At 38.9% G+C, this 17,387-nt stretch overlaps 1 protein-coding gene across 1 annotated transcript in view; it reads left to right on the forward strand.

Moving 5' to 3' along the window:
* LOC119046883 (uncharacterized) overlaps window positions 1-17,140 on the forward strand; it is an 86,440-nt gene extending 69,300 nt beyond the window's left edge. Inside the window, exon 3 of the mRNA XM_053667936.1 lies at window positions 16,463-17,140. Within this exon, the coding sequence (XP_053523911.1) occupies window positions 16,463-16,966 (504 nt within the window). The 3' untranslated portion in view covers window positions 16,967-17,140. The remainder of the gene's footprint in view (window positions 1-16,462) is intronic.
* The last annotated feature ends 247 nt before the right edge of the window (window positions 17,141-17,387 follow it).

Here is a 17,387-nt window from a genome sequence, read left to right on the forward strand (position 1 = left end):
TGAATCTTTATTGTCATTTTCATACCTGTGTTTCTCTCTCTCCCTCTCTCTCTCTCTCTCTCTCTCTCTCCCTCTCCCTCTCTCTCCCTCTCCCTCTCCCTCTCCCTCTCCCTCTCTCTCTCTCTCTCTCTCTCTCTCTCTCTCTCTCTCTCTCTCTCTCTCTCTCTCTCTGTCTCATTCTTCCTTTCCTTAAAGCAGTTCCTTTAGCATTTCTTGCAGAGATGGTTTGGTGGAGGTATGTGCTTATTGTAGACTTCTTTTCCCTGGGAAGCTTATTTGGCCTTCTATTTTGTTTTAGAGTCTTGCTGTGTAAAGTAGCCTTGTTTTGTAGTGCTCTGGTTCTCATTACTAGGAATACTTCTTGCCATTGTCTTCTTGCTTGCAGGGTTTTTATTGAGAAGTAAGTTGCTAACTTTATTTGGGCTCTTTTGTATGTTTTCTTTTTCTCTCTTGCTGCCTTTATGATTCTCTCTTTACCTTGGAATTTTTCTATTTTAGTTATGATGTGTCTTGAAGTGGGCCTCTTTGGGTTCTTCCTGACTGGGACTCCCTGTATTTCCTGGGTTTGTGTGACTTTTTCTTTTATCAAATTAGGAAAGTTTCCATCAGTACTTGTTCAAACAGGTTTTCTATCCCTTGCTCTTTTTCTTCTTCTTCTGGTATTCCTATTATTCGGATATTATTACACTTTATATTTTTTGTATTATTCTTAATCCTCTTTATTCATTTTGAGCCTCTCTTACTTTTCTTCCTCTTTCTGAGTTTTGTTTTGCTTTGTCCTCCAGCTCACCGATAAGATCTTCTGCTTCATCTATCCTGCTTTTGATTCCTTCTACTGTGTTCTTCAGTTCAGAAATTATATTCTTTATTTTCTTTTTGCCCTTGTTGATAATTTCTTTTTCTTTTTTCATGTTCATATAATTTGGAGTGAGTTCATTGTAGTTACCCTATAGTTTCTGGTAATTCACTGTGAGCTCATGGAGCTTCTTGATAACCATTCCTTTGAACTCAATATCTGATTTCATTTAGCCTCCATTTGATTTAGCATTCTTTCTGAGGTTTTCTCCTTTCCTTTTATTTGGGTATTCTTTCTTTGTCTTCCCATTGCTTGTGAGACTGTTTTTGTTAGCCTTGGTTTGTTAAAATGATCTGTTGTTATTCTCTGGGTTTATGGTGTAAGCTTCTGTGGTAGAATATCTTTGGATTCAGTGGTACAGTCTTCTTTGGGTATTCTGGCGTTCACCACTTTCACCTACTCTTTTCTGTGATCAGTTGAAGGGGTAAGGCAAAATGGTTTAAGACAGCAAGAGAGTATTCTATGCTATTTACAGTAGCTGCTGGTAAAGGAGATAGAAAATCCTTTGTCTATGTATAGTCTTGACTGTTATATACCACCCAACTAGCCAGAAAGGATTGAAAGAAAATAAAACTCTTTCCTTTAGAAAGGATGGAAAGAAAATAAAACTCTTCTTGGGGAGGGAAGGATTTCAAGTTGGATCTAGAAAGCAGTGAGGTTGTGGGAGATCAGATTCTGAGGTTAGGTGAGAATAAAAGATAGTAAAAAGGTGTAGTGTGTAAGAGAATAAAGTTAACCACTACTACAGTAATAAAGTTCAGGAAACCATGAAGTGGGCTAAGATCTGGGAGTTATACAGTATTTACAATAATATGGAAAAGCTACTATTTACAATAATCTTAGAGCAACAATCATATGACAGAATCTATGAGATCTAGATACCAAAAATATGGAGTATGGGACCTTCAGTAGTGTGCTAATGAAACAAAGGTGAAGTGAAGGACAGTAAATTAGCAATACACTATGAATGAGAGAACAGCGGAAACCTGCCAAGCAAATAAGACTAAATAAAAGGAGGAGGAAAACAAAAATATTATTAAAATAAAAGATGTAAGAATAATGTAAAAATACGAATACAAATATGCAATATCTTACAGGTTCTCTGTAATAGCAAAATGAAATTTGTCTCTTTGTCTCAGCTGTTGGGATGCCCCCTATTTGGGTCCAACTCTGGTCTTTTCACAGTTCTGCAGTTTTGTTGTCTTATTTGTGGGTATTTAAAAAAAAGCAGATTTGGAAGATCTGTCCATTTTTGATAGTGGGGTATTAAAATCCCCTACTATAATTGTGATGCTGTCAATATCTTTTCTTGAAGTCCTCTAAAGATTTTCTTGATATATTTGGTTGCTCCTATGTTGGGTGCATATATATTTACGATGTTAATGTCTTCTTGGTGGATTCTTCCCTTGAGTATTATGAAGTGACCTTGCACCACAATGTTCATAGCAACACAATTTACAATAGCCAAGAGTTGGAAGTAACCCAGGTGCCCATCAGTAAATAAATGGATTAAAAAATTGTGGTACATATACACAATGGAATTCTATGCAGCAGAAAGAAGGAGCTACTACCCTTTGCAACAGCATGGATGGAACTGGAAAGCATTATGCTGAGTGAAATAAGCCAGGTGTTGAAAGACAAATACCATATGATCTCACCTTTAATAGAAAGCTAAACAGCAAAACAAACAAGCAAGCAAAATAAAAACAAAGACACCGAAATAGAGAACAGGGGGACAGCGACCAGAGGGGAGAGGGGAGGGAGTTTAAGGGGAAAAAAGGGGAGGGATTTAGAAAAACAAGTATAAAGGACACAGAGACAATAACTAAGGGGGGGTTGAAATGGGAGGGTGGTGGGGAGCACAGGGCTGGGTGGGCTGGGATGGAAGAAATAGACAGAAAACTGTACTTGAAAAATAATTAAATTAAAAATAAGTAAATAAATAAAAGCACTAAACCCCCTTTCTGTCAAGAAGCTTGGCAGGATTGATAAATAAGGGCAGACATCTTAATGGGGATGCTGTCAGCAAACTCCTTCTTTTAAACAAATAAACATGAGAAATGAGAACAAAAAATATATTAAAAAGCAGATTAAGGAAGGTAGAAGAGATAAGAAAGAATAAAAAGGAAAAGAGAAGCAAAAGGAATTGAGAAATAAAAATAATAAAAAATAACAATTACTTAAAAAAATAAACAAAGAACACACACACACACACACACACACACACACACACACACACACAACCTCTTGCTGGTTTCAAACTGTCCAAACCCATTCTTCCATTCTTTCTGGCTTCAGCAGGCTGAGGAGTGAGTTTATAGATTTGGTCTCCTTGTCTCCGGAGATTCTGGGTTTACTTGATGCAGGTTCTGGGTCTCTGGAGTTGCATGTGCTCACTCTGGGTTTACCGGTGCAGGCTCAGTTGCAGGCTCTGGGTCTTCTGAGTTGTGCCCTCTCCCTTCTGGTCCACAGTTGTGATCCTCAGGTGTTCCACAAAGCCCTGTCTCCCAGGATTGTGGGTGCATGTGCCTGGCCAGGCCGTCTCTGGTCGCACAGGCTCAGGTGCACTCTTCCCAGGTCTGGGTTCAGGCACACACTTTTCCCAGGGCTATGTGTAGGTGCTCACAGCCCCCATGTGTTTGCCACTCAGTCCTTATTCCCCTCTCTGTGACTTCAAGCAACCAGGTCTCTTCTAGTACTGCTCAAACCCTGCTTGGCTGGGGAGGAAGCACTAACACAGCTCTCTCTCTCAAGAACCCTGTGGCCCATCTAGTGGACCCTGGGCCTGGGGCTGCAGTCTCTCTGGTCTCTGTGGAGAGGGACCAGAATCTCCGGAGACAAGGAGACCAAATCTGTAAACTCACTCCTCAGCCTGCTGAAGCCAGAAAGAAGAGAAGAATGGGTTTGGACAGTTTGAAACCAGCAAGCGGTTGTGTGTGTGTGTGTGTGTGTGTGTGTGTGTGTGTTCTTTGTTTGTTTGATTTTTTAAAGTAATTTTTTATTTTTTATTATTTTTTATCAATCCCTTTTGCTTCTCTTTCCTTTTTTCTTTTTTATTCTTTCTTATCTCTTCTACCTTCCTTAATCTGCCTTTATTGCCCTTATTGTCCTGAAGCACTCTCCTTACCATCTGGTTTTTCAATGTCCGTTACAATTTTTGATCTCCTATTTTCATATATGCTGTGATACCGTTGGCTGTCTGCTCTGTTCCTCTGTAGATCAGCCAGGTTTCTCTCCCACGTGTAGGGAGAAGTAGAATCTGCTCCTTCTTACCTAACCACCATCTTCTCTCCTAGCTTTTTTTAAGGGATTACCGGCATTTTGAACTGTGCATCTGATAGGTTGGCTATCTCTTTGTTGCTTAGTTGTATTTGTTCTGGAGCTTTGATCTGCTCTTTTGTTTGGATCATTTTTTCTTTTGTCTTCATGTGCCTGTTATGTAGTGAGGGGCAGAGCCTTAGGTGTTCACCCAGGCAGGCCAACCCAGTTGCTGGGTTGTGACACTCTATGTGGGCCAGGGTTCTGAGAGGGAACAATGGTGCTTGATCCACTCGCTGCTGGATTTTAGTCACTTCTCCCACCACCCACAAGCAAAGTGGGCCCTTCTGGTGCTGATTCCCACGTGGGTGGGTTTATGTGCATTCTAGGACCCTGTGGGTCTTTCCAACAAACTCTTCTGTGAGGCCAAAAGTTTCTCCTGGCACTCAACCCGCACAGGTGTTTTCAATCAGTGTTTTGAGGCTTTATTTCCCAGCACTGGAACTCTGGGTTTTGTGGTCTGTCTCACTCCCCAGTTTCACCTGGATTATCTGCGTGCTAATGTGGGACCGGATGTGCAGTGCTCCCCTATAGGCCACTGCTTCACTGGGTCCTCCAACTGCTGGTTTGCGTGCCCAGGGTCCACCAGCCATCCTGCCATGAGCCCTCTCTGTTCTGGCTCCCCGACTTTGCCCCTCTTACCAGTCTGAATGAATGTGACTACTTTAACTCCTTGGTTGTTGGACTTCCATGCAGTTTAATTTTTTGTCAATACTGGGTGTTATTTTTTAAATTGTTGTTGTCCTTATTTTGGTTGTTCAAGGAGGCACAGTGTGTCTACTTATGCCTCCATCTTGGCCAGAAGTCTAGAACCCTTGATCTCAGTGGGAAAGCTTTTAGATTTTGCCCATTAAGAATGTTGCTGGCTTTAGATTTCTCATATATGGCCTTCATCATATTGAGGAATGCTTGCTCTACCCCTACTTGGCTGAGTGTATTTACAATAAATGGGTGCTGTACCTTACCAAATGCTTTCCCACATTTATTGATATGATCATATGATTTTTGTCTTATCTTTTGTTTATTTGATGTATTTGAATTATTGATTTGCAAATATTGTACCATCCTTGCTCCCCAGGATGAATCCCACTTGATCACAGTGTATGATCTTTTTAATGTATTGCTGGATGTGGCAATATTTTGTTGTGGATTTTAGCATCTATGTTCATCAAGAATATTGGACAATAGCTTCCAAGCCAGTTCCCTGCAGGCCAGATCCCAGCAGAGGATGTGTGAAAGGCAACTACACACTGATGTTTCTCCTCTCTCCTTCCCTTCTCCTCTAAAGATAAATAAATTAAAATCTTTTTAAAATATTATGTAAGTGTATTGCTTTTATAATGTTTTAAAAGTCAGATTTTCATCTTGTCACTGGTCAACAAAGATCCCCAAAACATTAGTTACCATGGAGATTGCCAGTTTTTTTTCAAATATCTTTCTATCTTTTCTTTCTAGGTTCATACCTTGGTCTTCCTAGGAGGATATCTAATTTCATATCTACAAATGTGTATTACGCTATTTATGTTATATCCAATCTAAACTCTGAGACAAAGGAAGAATATAAGGACAAAACCAATAAACAATAAGTTTTGGTGAGGATGTGGAAAATAGGGAACCCTAGTACACTGTTGGTGAGAATGCAGACTGGTGCAGCCACTGTGAAAAAAAGCATGGAATTTCCTCAAAAAACTAAAAATAGAACTGCCTTTTTTCCCAGTGATTTCACTGCTGAAAATAAATTCTAATAATTCTGAAACACCAATTTAAATAAACTTATTTACACCAATGTTCATAGCAGCACTATTTACAGTAACCAAGTGCTGGAAACAGCCTAAATGCCCATTAATAGACAAGTGGATCCAAAAAAAAATGTGGTGCATTTACATGATGAAATACTACACAGCAGAAAGAAAGAAGGAACTCCTAACTTTTATGACAGTATAGCTGCAACTGGAGAATATTGTGCTAAGTGAAATAAGTGAGTCAGTGAAAGACAAATACCATATGATCTCACTTATAAAAGCAATCTAAGGGACAATATAAATAAGGAAAATAGAACCAGAGACACAAAAACATGGAATGAACTGACAGTGGCCAGAGTGTGGAGGGAAAATGATAAAATAATGGGAAGGGAGTAGTCAAAGAACGTGTATGAACAACCCATGGTGTGAATGGAAATGGACATGGACAGTGGTGTGGAGAATGACTATGAGAGTGGAGGTTGGGCTTTGTGGATGAAGGCAAAAGGAATAAATTGGTACAACTGTAATAGAAAAACAATAAAAAATTTTAAAGAACAAATAGAGATTAATCCCTCTCATTTCAGCAGGAAGACATCAAAGGAATTCAAGAGCTTTTACACTTTTTTTTTTAGCTAATAAAAGCAGTGCTGCTGTGAATATTTTTGTATATGTCTCTTTTGTATGCATGCATATGCATTTTTGTTGTTCTTATTCCTGGAAATAGAATTCTTGGCTCTTAAGGTTTTCAGATATTCAGTTTGTAAGGTACTGTTAAATTATTTTCTAAGGTAGTTGTGCTAATTCACACAGTAAAAACCAGTGTGAAAGAATTCTCACTGCTTGTAAGTTTTAACTGTTCTGTGGATTGTCTCTATGGTTTTAAATTTCATGTCCTTGGTGAATTATGCAATTGAAAAATATTTCAATATTTTAATTGGTAATTTAGATATTTTAAAATGTGAAATGTCTGTTCAAATATTTACCTGTTTTTCTATTAGCTTTTAGTTTTTCTACTTCTGTTTTTAATTCTAAATATGCATATATATGTATTTATATATATATTTCTACTTTTGTTTTTCTACTTCTACTTCTTTTTCTACTAAGTCTTTCTACTTCTGCATTTAACTGTAAATATGGATATATATTTATGTGTATATATAAACATGGATATATATATATATATATATATATATATATATATATATCCTTCCCCCAATATGTAGTATTGATTTTTGCTTTTTGACAGTACCTTTTGATGAACAATTCTTATTTTGATGTAGTCCAACTTTGATTGAAATGTAGTCTTATTCTGATTGAAAAAGACTTATCAATCTTTTTGATAGGGGAGTCAGACTTGGAAAATTTTAGCTTAAGGTAAAAAGTTATAAGTCTAGCAAGCAATGTGTATGTTAAAGCTTTTGTTTCAGAAACTACAGATAAGGCCCATCCTGGCCCCTGGGAAAATAGTCAACCTTCTAGGGCACCACTAAAAGATTACTAGTTGGAGGCATCAGGGCCTTTGTGTTCCAGGTAGAGACAGATGAGTTCCTTCCCCTGGGAACAGTTAACTGCAGATGACAGGAATGTTGCAGCTTCTAAATCTCAAAGTCCTCATCATACCTTGTTTATCCCTCCCCCCACACACTTATAAAAGGTCTGGCCTGGAAAAGAAAGACAAGATGGTCTTATAAGGTATGAACCCACCATCTTCTCAGATCGCTGGCCATTTGAATAAAGCTCTCATAAAGATTCAACTGCTGTCATTGCTTATTGGATTTGGTAGTGACAGGCAGCCCAAATGCCGGTGTCTTTTTTTGTTACATTTTTATTTGTGATTAGGGCTTTTTTGTCTACTTAAATATTTTTTGTCTACTTCAATGTCATGAAGATATTCTCTTAAGTTATTTTCTAGAATTTTTATCTTAATTTTAAATAAATAATATAATTGGAATTTATTTCTGTGTATAAGGGTTTATATTAACTTTTAATGTACATATGAAAAGCCAATTTACCCAGTCCTAGTATTTATTGAAAATGCATTCATTATACAATACTGTGCAATTTCACCTTTGTCATAAAACAAAACATCATGTGCATCTGCAACTCTTTTCTTTTTCTAATATTCTACTTGTTCTTATGCCAACACCACACTTTTCTAATTATTTTTGTTCTTATAATGTCTTATTATCTAATTGTTGAAGTGAACTTTTCAATTCATACTCCAATTATCTCAAACAAACTGACAAAGTAGCTCAATGAAGATGGCAATAGAGTAGGACAGAGAAGATACCAGCTCCTAGTACAAAAGGGAGAAAAACCTATCTGATCGGAGGAGGAGAATTCAGCAAGCCAGCAGTTGCCAAGCATATATGAAAATAAGTGATGAGAAACCTTGACGGTCACGGAGGAACCAGATGAGTCACAATCAACTTGAAAATATGAAAATATCAGAGCTGGGACCATAGAAGAGGCCTCCCAATAGTAGAGTCAGAGAAACAAATTGAACTTTGCTTTAGGAGAGAAGCCAAAAGTTGCTGCATATTTGAGTAGGTTGAAGCAGAGAATGACAGGATAACTGAAAGAGACTGCACCACTGAAATTCACAGGCATTCCACCACAGAAGTTCACACCATACACCCAGAGTGTCAAAATAAATTAATCTAACAAGCTGAGGCTAACAAGAAGAGTCCCACAAACAAAGGGAAGACAAAGAAACAATCCCCAAATGAAAAAAAAGGAGGAACCCTCAGAAAGAATGTTAGATGAAATAGAGGCAAGTCAACTATCAGATACTAAATTCAAAGCACTGGTTATCAGGAAGTTCAAAGAGTTCACAATGAGCTACCAGAAACTACAGGGGAGCTATAATAATCTCACCGCGAACTATATCAACATGAAAAAGGAAATGGAAACTATTAGCAAGGGCCAAGAGGAAATGAAGAATAAAATTTCTGAATTGAAAAACACAATAGAAAGCCTTAAAAATAGGATAGATGAGACAAAAGATCGGATTAGTGAGTTAGAGGACAAAGTAGAAAGCATCTCACAGAAAGAACAGGAAAGGGAACAAAAAGGCTCAGAAAGAGTGAAGAGGCATTAAGAGAAATGCAAGACAATATGAAATGTAATAATATTTGAATAATAGGAATACCAGAAGGAGAAGAAGAAGAACAAGAGATAGAAAACATATTTGAAAGAGTAATGAGAAAAATTTTCCCTAATTTGATGAAAGAAAAAGTCACACAAATCCAGGAGTCACACAGAGTCCCATTCAAGAGGAACCCAAGGAGGCCCACTTCAAGACACATCATCATCAAAATGGCAAAATTGCAAGACAAAGAGAGAATCTTAAAGGCAGCAAGGGAGAAAAAAGAGGTAACATACAAGGGAGCCCTCATAAGGTTAGCTACTAACTTCTCAATGGAAACATTCCAAGCAAGAAGAGAATGGCAAGAAATATTCCAAGTGTTGAGAAACAGAGGCCTACAAACAAGGCTACTTCACCCAGCAAGGCTCTCAATCAACATAGAAGGCCAAATAAAGAGCTTCCAAGACGCAAGAAGTCTAAAAGAATATGCTGCCACCAAGCCAGCCCTACAAGAAATACTAAAAGGACCACTTTAAGGAAAGGAAGGAAAAAAGACAGACAGAGGGGAACACAGGTACAAAAGTGGCAACAAATTATTACCTATCAATAATAACCTTAAATGTAAATGGATTAAACGCTCTAATCAAAAAGACACAGAATAGCTGCATGGATAAGAAAGCATGACCCACAAATATACTGCCTACAAAAGACCCACCTCAGGACAAAAGACCATCACAGACTATAAGTGAAAGGCTGAAAACAAATTTCCCAAGCAAACAGAAAAGAAAAAAAAAGCTGGGGTAGCAATTCTCATATCAAACTAAATAGACTTCAAAAAAAGGGCTGTAAAGAGAGACCCAGAAGGTCACTTCATAATACTCAAGGGAAGAATCCACCAAGAAGACATTAAGATCGTAAATACATATGCACCCAACATAGGAGCACCAAAATATATAATAAAAATCTTAGAAGAATTTAAGAAAGATATAGACAGCAACACAAATATACTGGGGGATTTTAACACCCACTATCAAAAATGGACAGATCTTCCAAACAAAATATCAACAAAGACATTGCAGCATTAAACAACACCCTTGATGAAATGGACCTAACTGATATATACAGAGCTCTTCACCCCAAAGAAGCTAAATACACATTCTTTTCAAATGCACATGGAACATTCTCAAAGATAGACCACATGATAGGACACAAAATGAGCCTCAACAAATTCAAGAATATTGAAATCATATCAAGCATTTTCTCTGACCACAATGGACTGAAACTAGAAACCAACCCCAAAGGAAAAATCCTAAAACACCCAAAATCATGGAGACTGAATGGTATGCTATTAAACAAGGAATGGGTCAAGAATGAAATTAGGGAAGAAATCAAGACATTTTTGGAAACAAATGAAAACGATCTCACAACAACCCCAAACTTATGGGATACAGTAAAGGCAGTCCTGAGAGGGAAGTTTATAGCAATACAGGCCTACCTAAAGAAGACAGAAACATTTCAAACAAACAACCTAACCCTACACTTGCAAGAACTCAAGGAACAACAACAAAAACAGCCCAAAGCAAGTAGAAGGAAGGAAATAACCAAGATTAGAGCAGAACTAATGACATAAAGACAAAAAGCACAATTCTAAGGATCAATGAATCCAGGAGTTGGTTCTTTGAAAAGATAAACAAAGTAGACAAGCCCTTAAGTAGGTTCATCAAGAAAAGAAGGAAACGGACACAAATAAACACAATCAGAAATGAAAGAGGAGAGATTACAACTGATACCACAGAAATAGAAAGGATTGTAGGAAATTACTATGAAGAACTGTATGCCAAGAAATTTGAAAACCTAGGGGAAATGGACACATTTCTAGAAAAATATAATCTCCCAAAACTCAATGAAAAAGAAGTAGACAACCTGAATATACCAATAACAGCAAAAGAAATTGAAGCAGTAATCAAAGAACTCCCATCACACAAAAGCCCTGGACCAGATAGTTTCACAAGAGAATTCTACAAAGCATTTAAGAAAGACTTAACCTTCATTCTTCACAGACTATTCCAAAAAATCCAAAAGGATGGAAAACTCCCAAATTCCTTTTATGAAGCCAGCATCATTCTAATTCCAAAACCAGATAGAGATACAACAAAGAAAGAAAACTTCAGGCCAATATCACTGATGAACATAGACCCTAAAATCCTCAACAAAATATTGGCAAATCTCATCTAACAATGTATTCAAAGGATGATACACCATGACCAAGTGGGATTCATCCCAGGGATGCAAGGATGGTTCAATATTCGTAAATCAGTAAATGTAATTCATCACATAAACAAAAGCAAAAGCAAAGACAAAAACCACATGATCATATCAATAAGTACAGAAAAAGCTTTTGATAAGGTACAACACCCATTTATGATAAAAACAATCAGCAAAGTGGGAATAGAGGGAGCATTCCTCAATATAATAAAGGCCATATATGAGAGAGCTACAGCCAACATCATACACAATGGACAAAAACTAAAAGCTTTTCCACTATGATCAGGAACAAGACAAGGATGTCCACTTTAACCACTTCTATTCAGTACAGTTTTGGAAGGTTTGGCCACAGCGATCAGGCAGGAAAAGGAAATAAAAGGCATCCAAATAGGAAAGGAGGAAACAAAACTGTCACTGTTTGCAGATGACATGATAGTGTACATGGAAAATCCTATAGACTCTACCAAAAAACTGCTCAAACTAATTAATGAATTTGGCAAAACAGCTGGTTACAAAGTCAATATCCAGAAATCAAAGGCATTTTTGTATATCACCAGTGAATCAGCAGAAGCAGGAATCAAGGGAAAAAATTCCATTCGATATAGCAAAAAGAAAAATAAAATATCTGGGAATAAACCTAACCAAGGAGGTAAAAGACCTGTATGCAGAAAACTACACAGCCCTGAAGAAAGAAATCAAGGAAGACACAAACAAATGGAAACATATACCTTGTTCATGGATTGGAAGCATTAACATCATCAAAATGCCCATACTACCCAAAGCAATATACAGGTTCAATGCAATACCTAGTAAAGTACCAAATGCATATTTCACAGACATAGAACAAACAATTCAGAAATATATATGGAACCATAAACGACCCTGAATAGCAGCTGTACTTTTGAGAAAGAAGAACAAAGTAGGAGGAATCACAATACCTGATATCAAACTGTATTACAAGGCCACTGTAATCAAAACAGCCCGGTACTGGCATAAAGACAGGCACATAGACCAATGGAACAGAACAGAGAGCCCAGAAATCAACCCAACTCTCTACAGTCAATTAATACTCGACAAAGAGGGCAGTAACATAAAATGGAGTCAAGATAGCCTCTTCAACAAATGGTGTTGGGAGAACTGGACAGCTATGTGCAAAAAAATGAAACTTGAGCAAAGACTTACACCATACACCAAAATAAATTCAAGGTGGATTTATATATTCAAGGTGGACTTAAATATAAGCCCTGACACCATTAAAGTCCTAGAGAAGAACATAGGCAAGAAAATCTCAGATTTTCCACGCAGCAACATTTCTACTGATATGTCCCCTAGAGCAAGAAATATAAAGGAAAGAATTAACAAATGGAATCTCATCAAAATAAAAAGTTTCTGCCTGGCTAAAGAAAATAGTATTAAATTAAAAAGACAACCAACTGTATGGGAAAAAATATTTGACAATGATATCTAGACAAAGGTTTAATCTCCAAAATATACAAAGAACTTACACGACTCCACTCTAAGAGGACATCTAACCCAATTAAAAAATGGGAAAAGGACTTGAACAGACATTTCTCCAAGGAGGACATACAGAATATCCAGAGACACATGAAGAGATGCTCAATATTGTTAGCTATCAGAGAGATGCAAATTAAAACCACAATGCGATACCACTTTACACCAGTCAGGATGGCTATCATAAACCAAGTATCAAACAACAAATGTTGGAGAGGTTGTGGGGGAAAGGGGTCCTTAGTTCACTGTTGGTGGGATTGCAGACTGGTACAACCATTTGGAAAACAGTATGAAATTTTCTCAGAAAAATAAAAATCGACCTGCCTTTTGACCCAGCAATTCCACTGGTAGGATGATATCCCAAGAATCCTAAAACATCAATTTCAAAGAACCTATGCACCACAATGTTCATAGCAGCACAATTTACAATAGCCAAGAGCTGGAAGCAACCTAGGTGCCTGTCAGTAAATGAATGGATCAAAAAATTGTGGTACATATACACAATGGAATTCTATGCAGCAGAGAGAAAGAAGGAGCTACTACCCTTCGCAACAACATGGATGGAACTGGAAAGCATTATGCTGAGTGAAATAGGCCAGGTGCTGAAAGACAAATACCATATGATCTCACCTTCAACAGGAAGCTAAACAACAAAACAAACAAACAAGCAGAATAAAAACAAAGACACTGAAATAGAGAACAAGTGGGCAGTGACCAGAGGGGAGAGGGAAGGGAATTTAAGCGGGAAAAAGGGGAGGGGTTTAGAGGAAGAAGTATGAGGGACACAGGGATGAGGACTGGGGGGAAGGAAATGGGAGGGAGATGGGGAGCACGGGGCGGGGGGGGCTGGGGTGAGAGAAATATACAAAAAACTGTATTTAAAAAATAACTAAATAAAAAAGTAGCTCAATGATTAATTGGAATTTCATTGAATCTGGCATTTAATTTGTATAAATTAATATGGATTGAATATATAATCCATAAACATAACACAGAGGTAGAAAATATGGTGGCCAAGTAGGTGGGAGCTGAGTCAACTTGCTCTTGCACTCAACTTGGGCACTTAGCTTGTAACTGGAAAAGGCACTGGCATTCAGGCTGCCTATCACTACCAAACCGATAAACAATGAGAATGATTGAATATTTATGGGTGCTTTATTCAGATGGCCGGCGATCTGAGAAGATGGTATGTCCATACCCTAACACACCATTTTTCCTTCTCTTTATTAGCCAGACTTTTTATACCAGGGGATGGTGAGGAGTGGTGAGGGCTTTGAGATGAGATGATAGAAGCTACAACATTCCTTCCCTGGGCAGTTTGCTGTTCCCAGAGGAGGGAGGTCGTCTGTTTCTCCCTGGAACACAAAGGCCCCTGATGCCTCCAGTTGTCGGCAGAAGATAATCTTTAGCAGTGCCCAAGGAGGTGGGCTGTTTTCCCAGGAGCCAGGTCGGGCCTTACCTGTAGTTTCTGAAACAAAATCTTTAACATACACATTACTTGCTAGACTTACAACTTTTTACGTTAAGTTAAAATTTTCCAAGTCTTGTGTCTCCTATCAAGCTGATTTCTGTAAAACTGTGAACAGTAAACAGAATCTTAGCTGATATGAAGTTTAGAAGCCAAAGAGTTCAAAGCATGCTTCAAAATGGGCATCTGTGGAGAGCCAGGTCAGAGATAGCCTGGCAGCTCCTTCCCTTCCCTGGATGGGGAATCCCCCTGACCTTGCCAGGAGCAACTTTGATATGTAAAGTCATCGAGGAGAACCAGAATACATACAAATACAGCTAGTGACACACTAGCTTCACTGTAGAGACTGACTGGGAGAATTTCAGAAAGTGAGAAAGATACTGTCTGCACCTGGATGTGGTTAGCGGAGGAGGGCTGCAGCTGGCTGTGACTGAGATAGACTCTTGACTTTTTAGAGAGGTGGGGTGTGTGGAAATTGGGGCAGCAGCTCAGCACTGCAGTGGCAGCACCTACTGAGACTTTTTAAAAGAGGAGCTGAGTCATGCTGAGCAGGGACCATGAGCACACTGCTGCTCTGCCAGTCAGAAGGGAGGATTTACATAATTTGTTCCCACTCAGTATAGCCAGGTGGATTAATCAAAGGGATGCAAAGTGAGGTGTTTTCTTTACTCATTGCACCCGCGATGTCTCCTTGTCTCCAGATGAAAAGCATAGGTGTGCATTCAAGACTGCTCTACCCAGCAAGGCTGTTATTTAAAATGGACAGCAAGACACATCATTGATCCAAGATGATAGAGGAGTAAATAGAAACACTAACCTTTCCCCAGGACCAATCTGGATTTCCAGCTAGGTTGCAGAGAAATCACCTGGAATAAACAACTAAACAATAATGATAAAAAAATCTTTATAAGTATGAACAGACAGTAGAAAAAGCTTCACCACAACATGACTGATTTGGAGTGGAGAGGAGGTTCAAGAGGGTTGGCTGGGCTCCCAGGGGTGGCAAATACAGTAACAGAGAAATAGTTCAGTTGCCATGGGGTTCCTCCTGAGAAGTGTGGGGTCTAGACTCCAAGCTGGCTTTTCCAGCCTACAGCACCAGAGATGAAAAGAACCCAGATAACATCTAGCTGTGAAAAGCAGAAGGGTTTCTCTATTCCAGAGACATATGGCTGGAGTCACAGAAAGCGTTTTAAAAGGTCAATGCTTAAAATTTTATTTTTAGCCACTAACCCTGGGCTACAGAAAAGGGTGGCTGTAAAGTGACTAGTGACAACTGAGGAGAGACAAGGACAGTGGCTTTGGGGAGAGAACTAGGGAGCAGCCACCAGAACCCCACTGATGAGTCATCCCCCACACATTAGGAGCTATCTTAGCAGACAACTCCCCTCCAAGTGGCATCAGCCCAAGGAGAAGCAATAGCCCCACTCACTGGAACAACTCTGCACCACCCCGTAGTGCCTATGCCTGACTGCTGACTACAGAGTGACTAGATTAACAACTGAAGTAATGAGCCATAGACTGTGGATCCCTGGTAGTCTCAAACAGGCTTCCTAATGCTAGACTGGGACACCCTCTGACATTACAAGAGGTGAACCCAGAAAGAAAGAAAGAAACAGTGTTAAATACTTCATGCTACATATAATGAGATGAATACCAACAGTCTTTTTCACAATTTGTGAAATTATCTCTATTCCAAAGCTTTTTAATATTCATTTCTTGTTCCTCAATTTTGTGCATATTAAGTCACTAGATTTTATAATTTATTTCAAAGCTCATATTTTGCTCCTCCCTTTTCTTACCCTATTTAACCTTCTTCTTTCCTCACCTTTCTTTTGTTTTAAATTTTGTTTTTCTCTTGCTATAATTTCTTTCCATTTTAAACTATTTCTCACCCCTCCAAATTTTCAAAATCATTTTTCTTGTCATTGGTCATCTTATATTCTTTTTTCCTGTATTAAAATACTCCTGTTTTCTCTCTACCTTAATCGAACTTTGCTCTTTTGTTGTGGACAGGGCATTTGTTACATTTATTCAATTTTATCTCTATATTTCCACTACTTGGGTATTTCAAATCTCAAACTTTACTCTTTTTCTCTCCTACTACATTCTGCCTTCCTCTGCTCTTTATTTTTGGTCTCAAATGTTAATTCTTTTCTGGTTATATTCTGGTTTTCATTCCTCACTCTTAGTATGCCTTCTCCCTCTTTCAGCTCAAAATCAAATGTCTTGCCCAGTCGGTGAGCCACCACCGAGGACTCAGCAACCTTCCCCTCGAGCCCCCCTCATTTCCTGACACTCCGTCCCCCCTGCCCACCTTCTCCCGCCGCAGCCTTCTGCAGGCCGTTTCCACCAATGAAAAGGAATCGTATCATATATCCGCTATCCAGAACTTCCACTCTTTCGACCCCTTTGCTGATGCAAGTAAGGGTAATGATCTGCTTCCTGCTGACACTGAGGATTATATCCATATAAGAACTCAACAGAGAAACGGCAGGAAGACCCTTACTACTGTCCAAGGGATTGCTGATGATTACGATAAAAAGAAATTAGTGAAGGCGTTTAAGAAGAAATTTGCCTGCAATGGTACTGTAATTGAGCATCCAGAATATGGAGAAGTAATTCAGCTACAGGGTGACCAGCGCAAGAACATATGCCAGTTCCTGGTAGAGATTGGACTGGCTAAGGATGACCAGCTGAAGGTTCATGGGTTTTAAGTGCTTTTTGGCTCACTGAAGCTTAAGTGAGGATTTCCTTGCAATGAGTAGAATTTCTCTTCTGTCCCTTGTCACAAGTTTAAAAACCTCACAGCTTGTATAATGTAACCATTTGGGGTCTGCTTTTAACTCGGACTAGTGTAACTCCTTCATGCAATAAACTGAAAAGAGCCATACTGTCTAGTCTTGAAGTCCCTCACTTAAACGGAGGTCAGGCAGGAGGCACCTGGCAGTGTCCAGCCTGAAACAAAGCAATAATGTGATGTTTCAGCCAAGTGCAGAGCCCCAAGATCACAGGTGGCCATGTCTGGCCAGAGTTCCTTGCCCTCCTAGAATGTCACCATCTGAGCAGCCCTTGGTGAAGCTGACAGAAGGAGTGAGGTGGCGGCAGCATGTTACCGCTAGAGGGAGCCTGGGGTAG

This window comes from Artibeus jamaicensis, unplaced genomic scaffold (assembly GCF_021234435.1).
Source record: "Artibeus jamaicensis isolate MK-2021 breed Jamaican fruit bat unplaced genomic scaffold, CSHL_Jam_final contig_475, whole genome shotgun sequence".
Taxonomy (NCBI): Eukaryota; Metazoa; Chordata; class Mammalia; order Chiroptera; family Phyllostomidae; genus Artibeus; species Artibeus jamaicensis.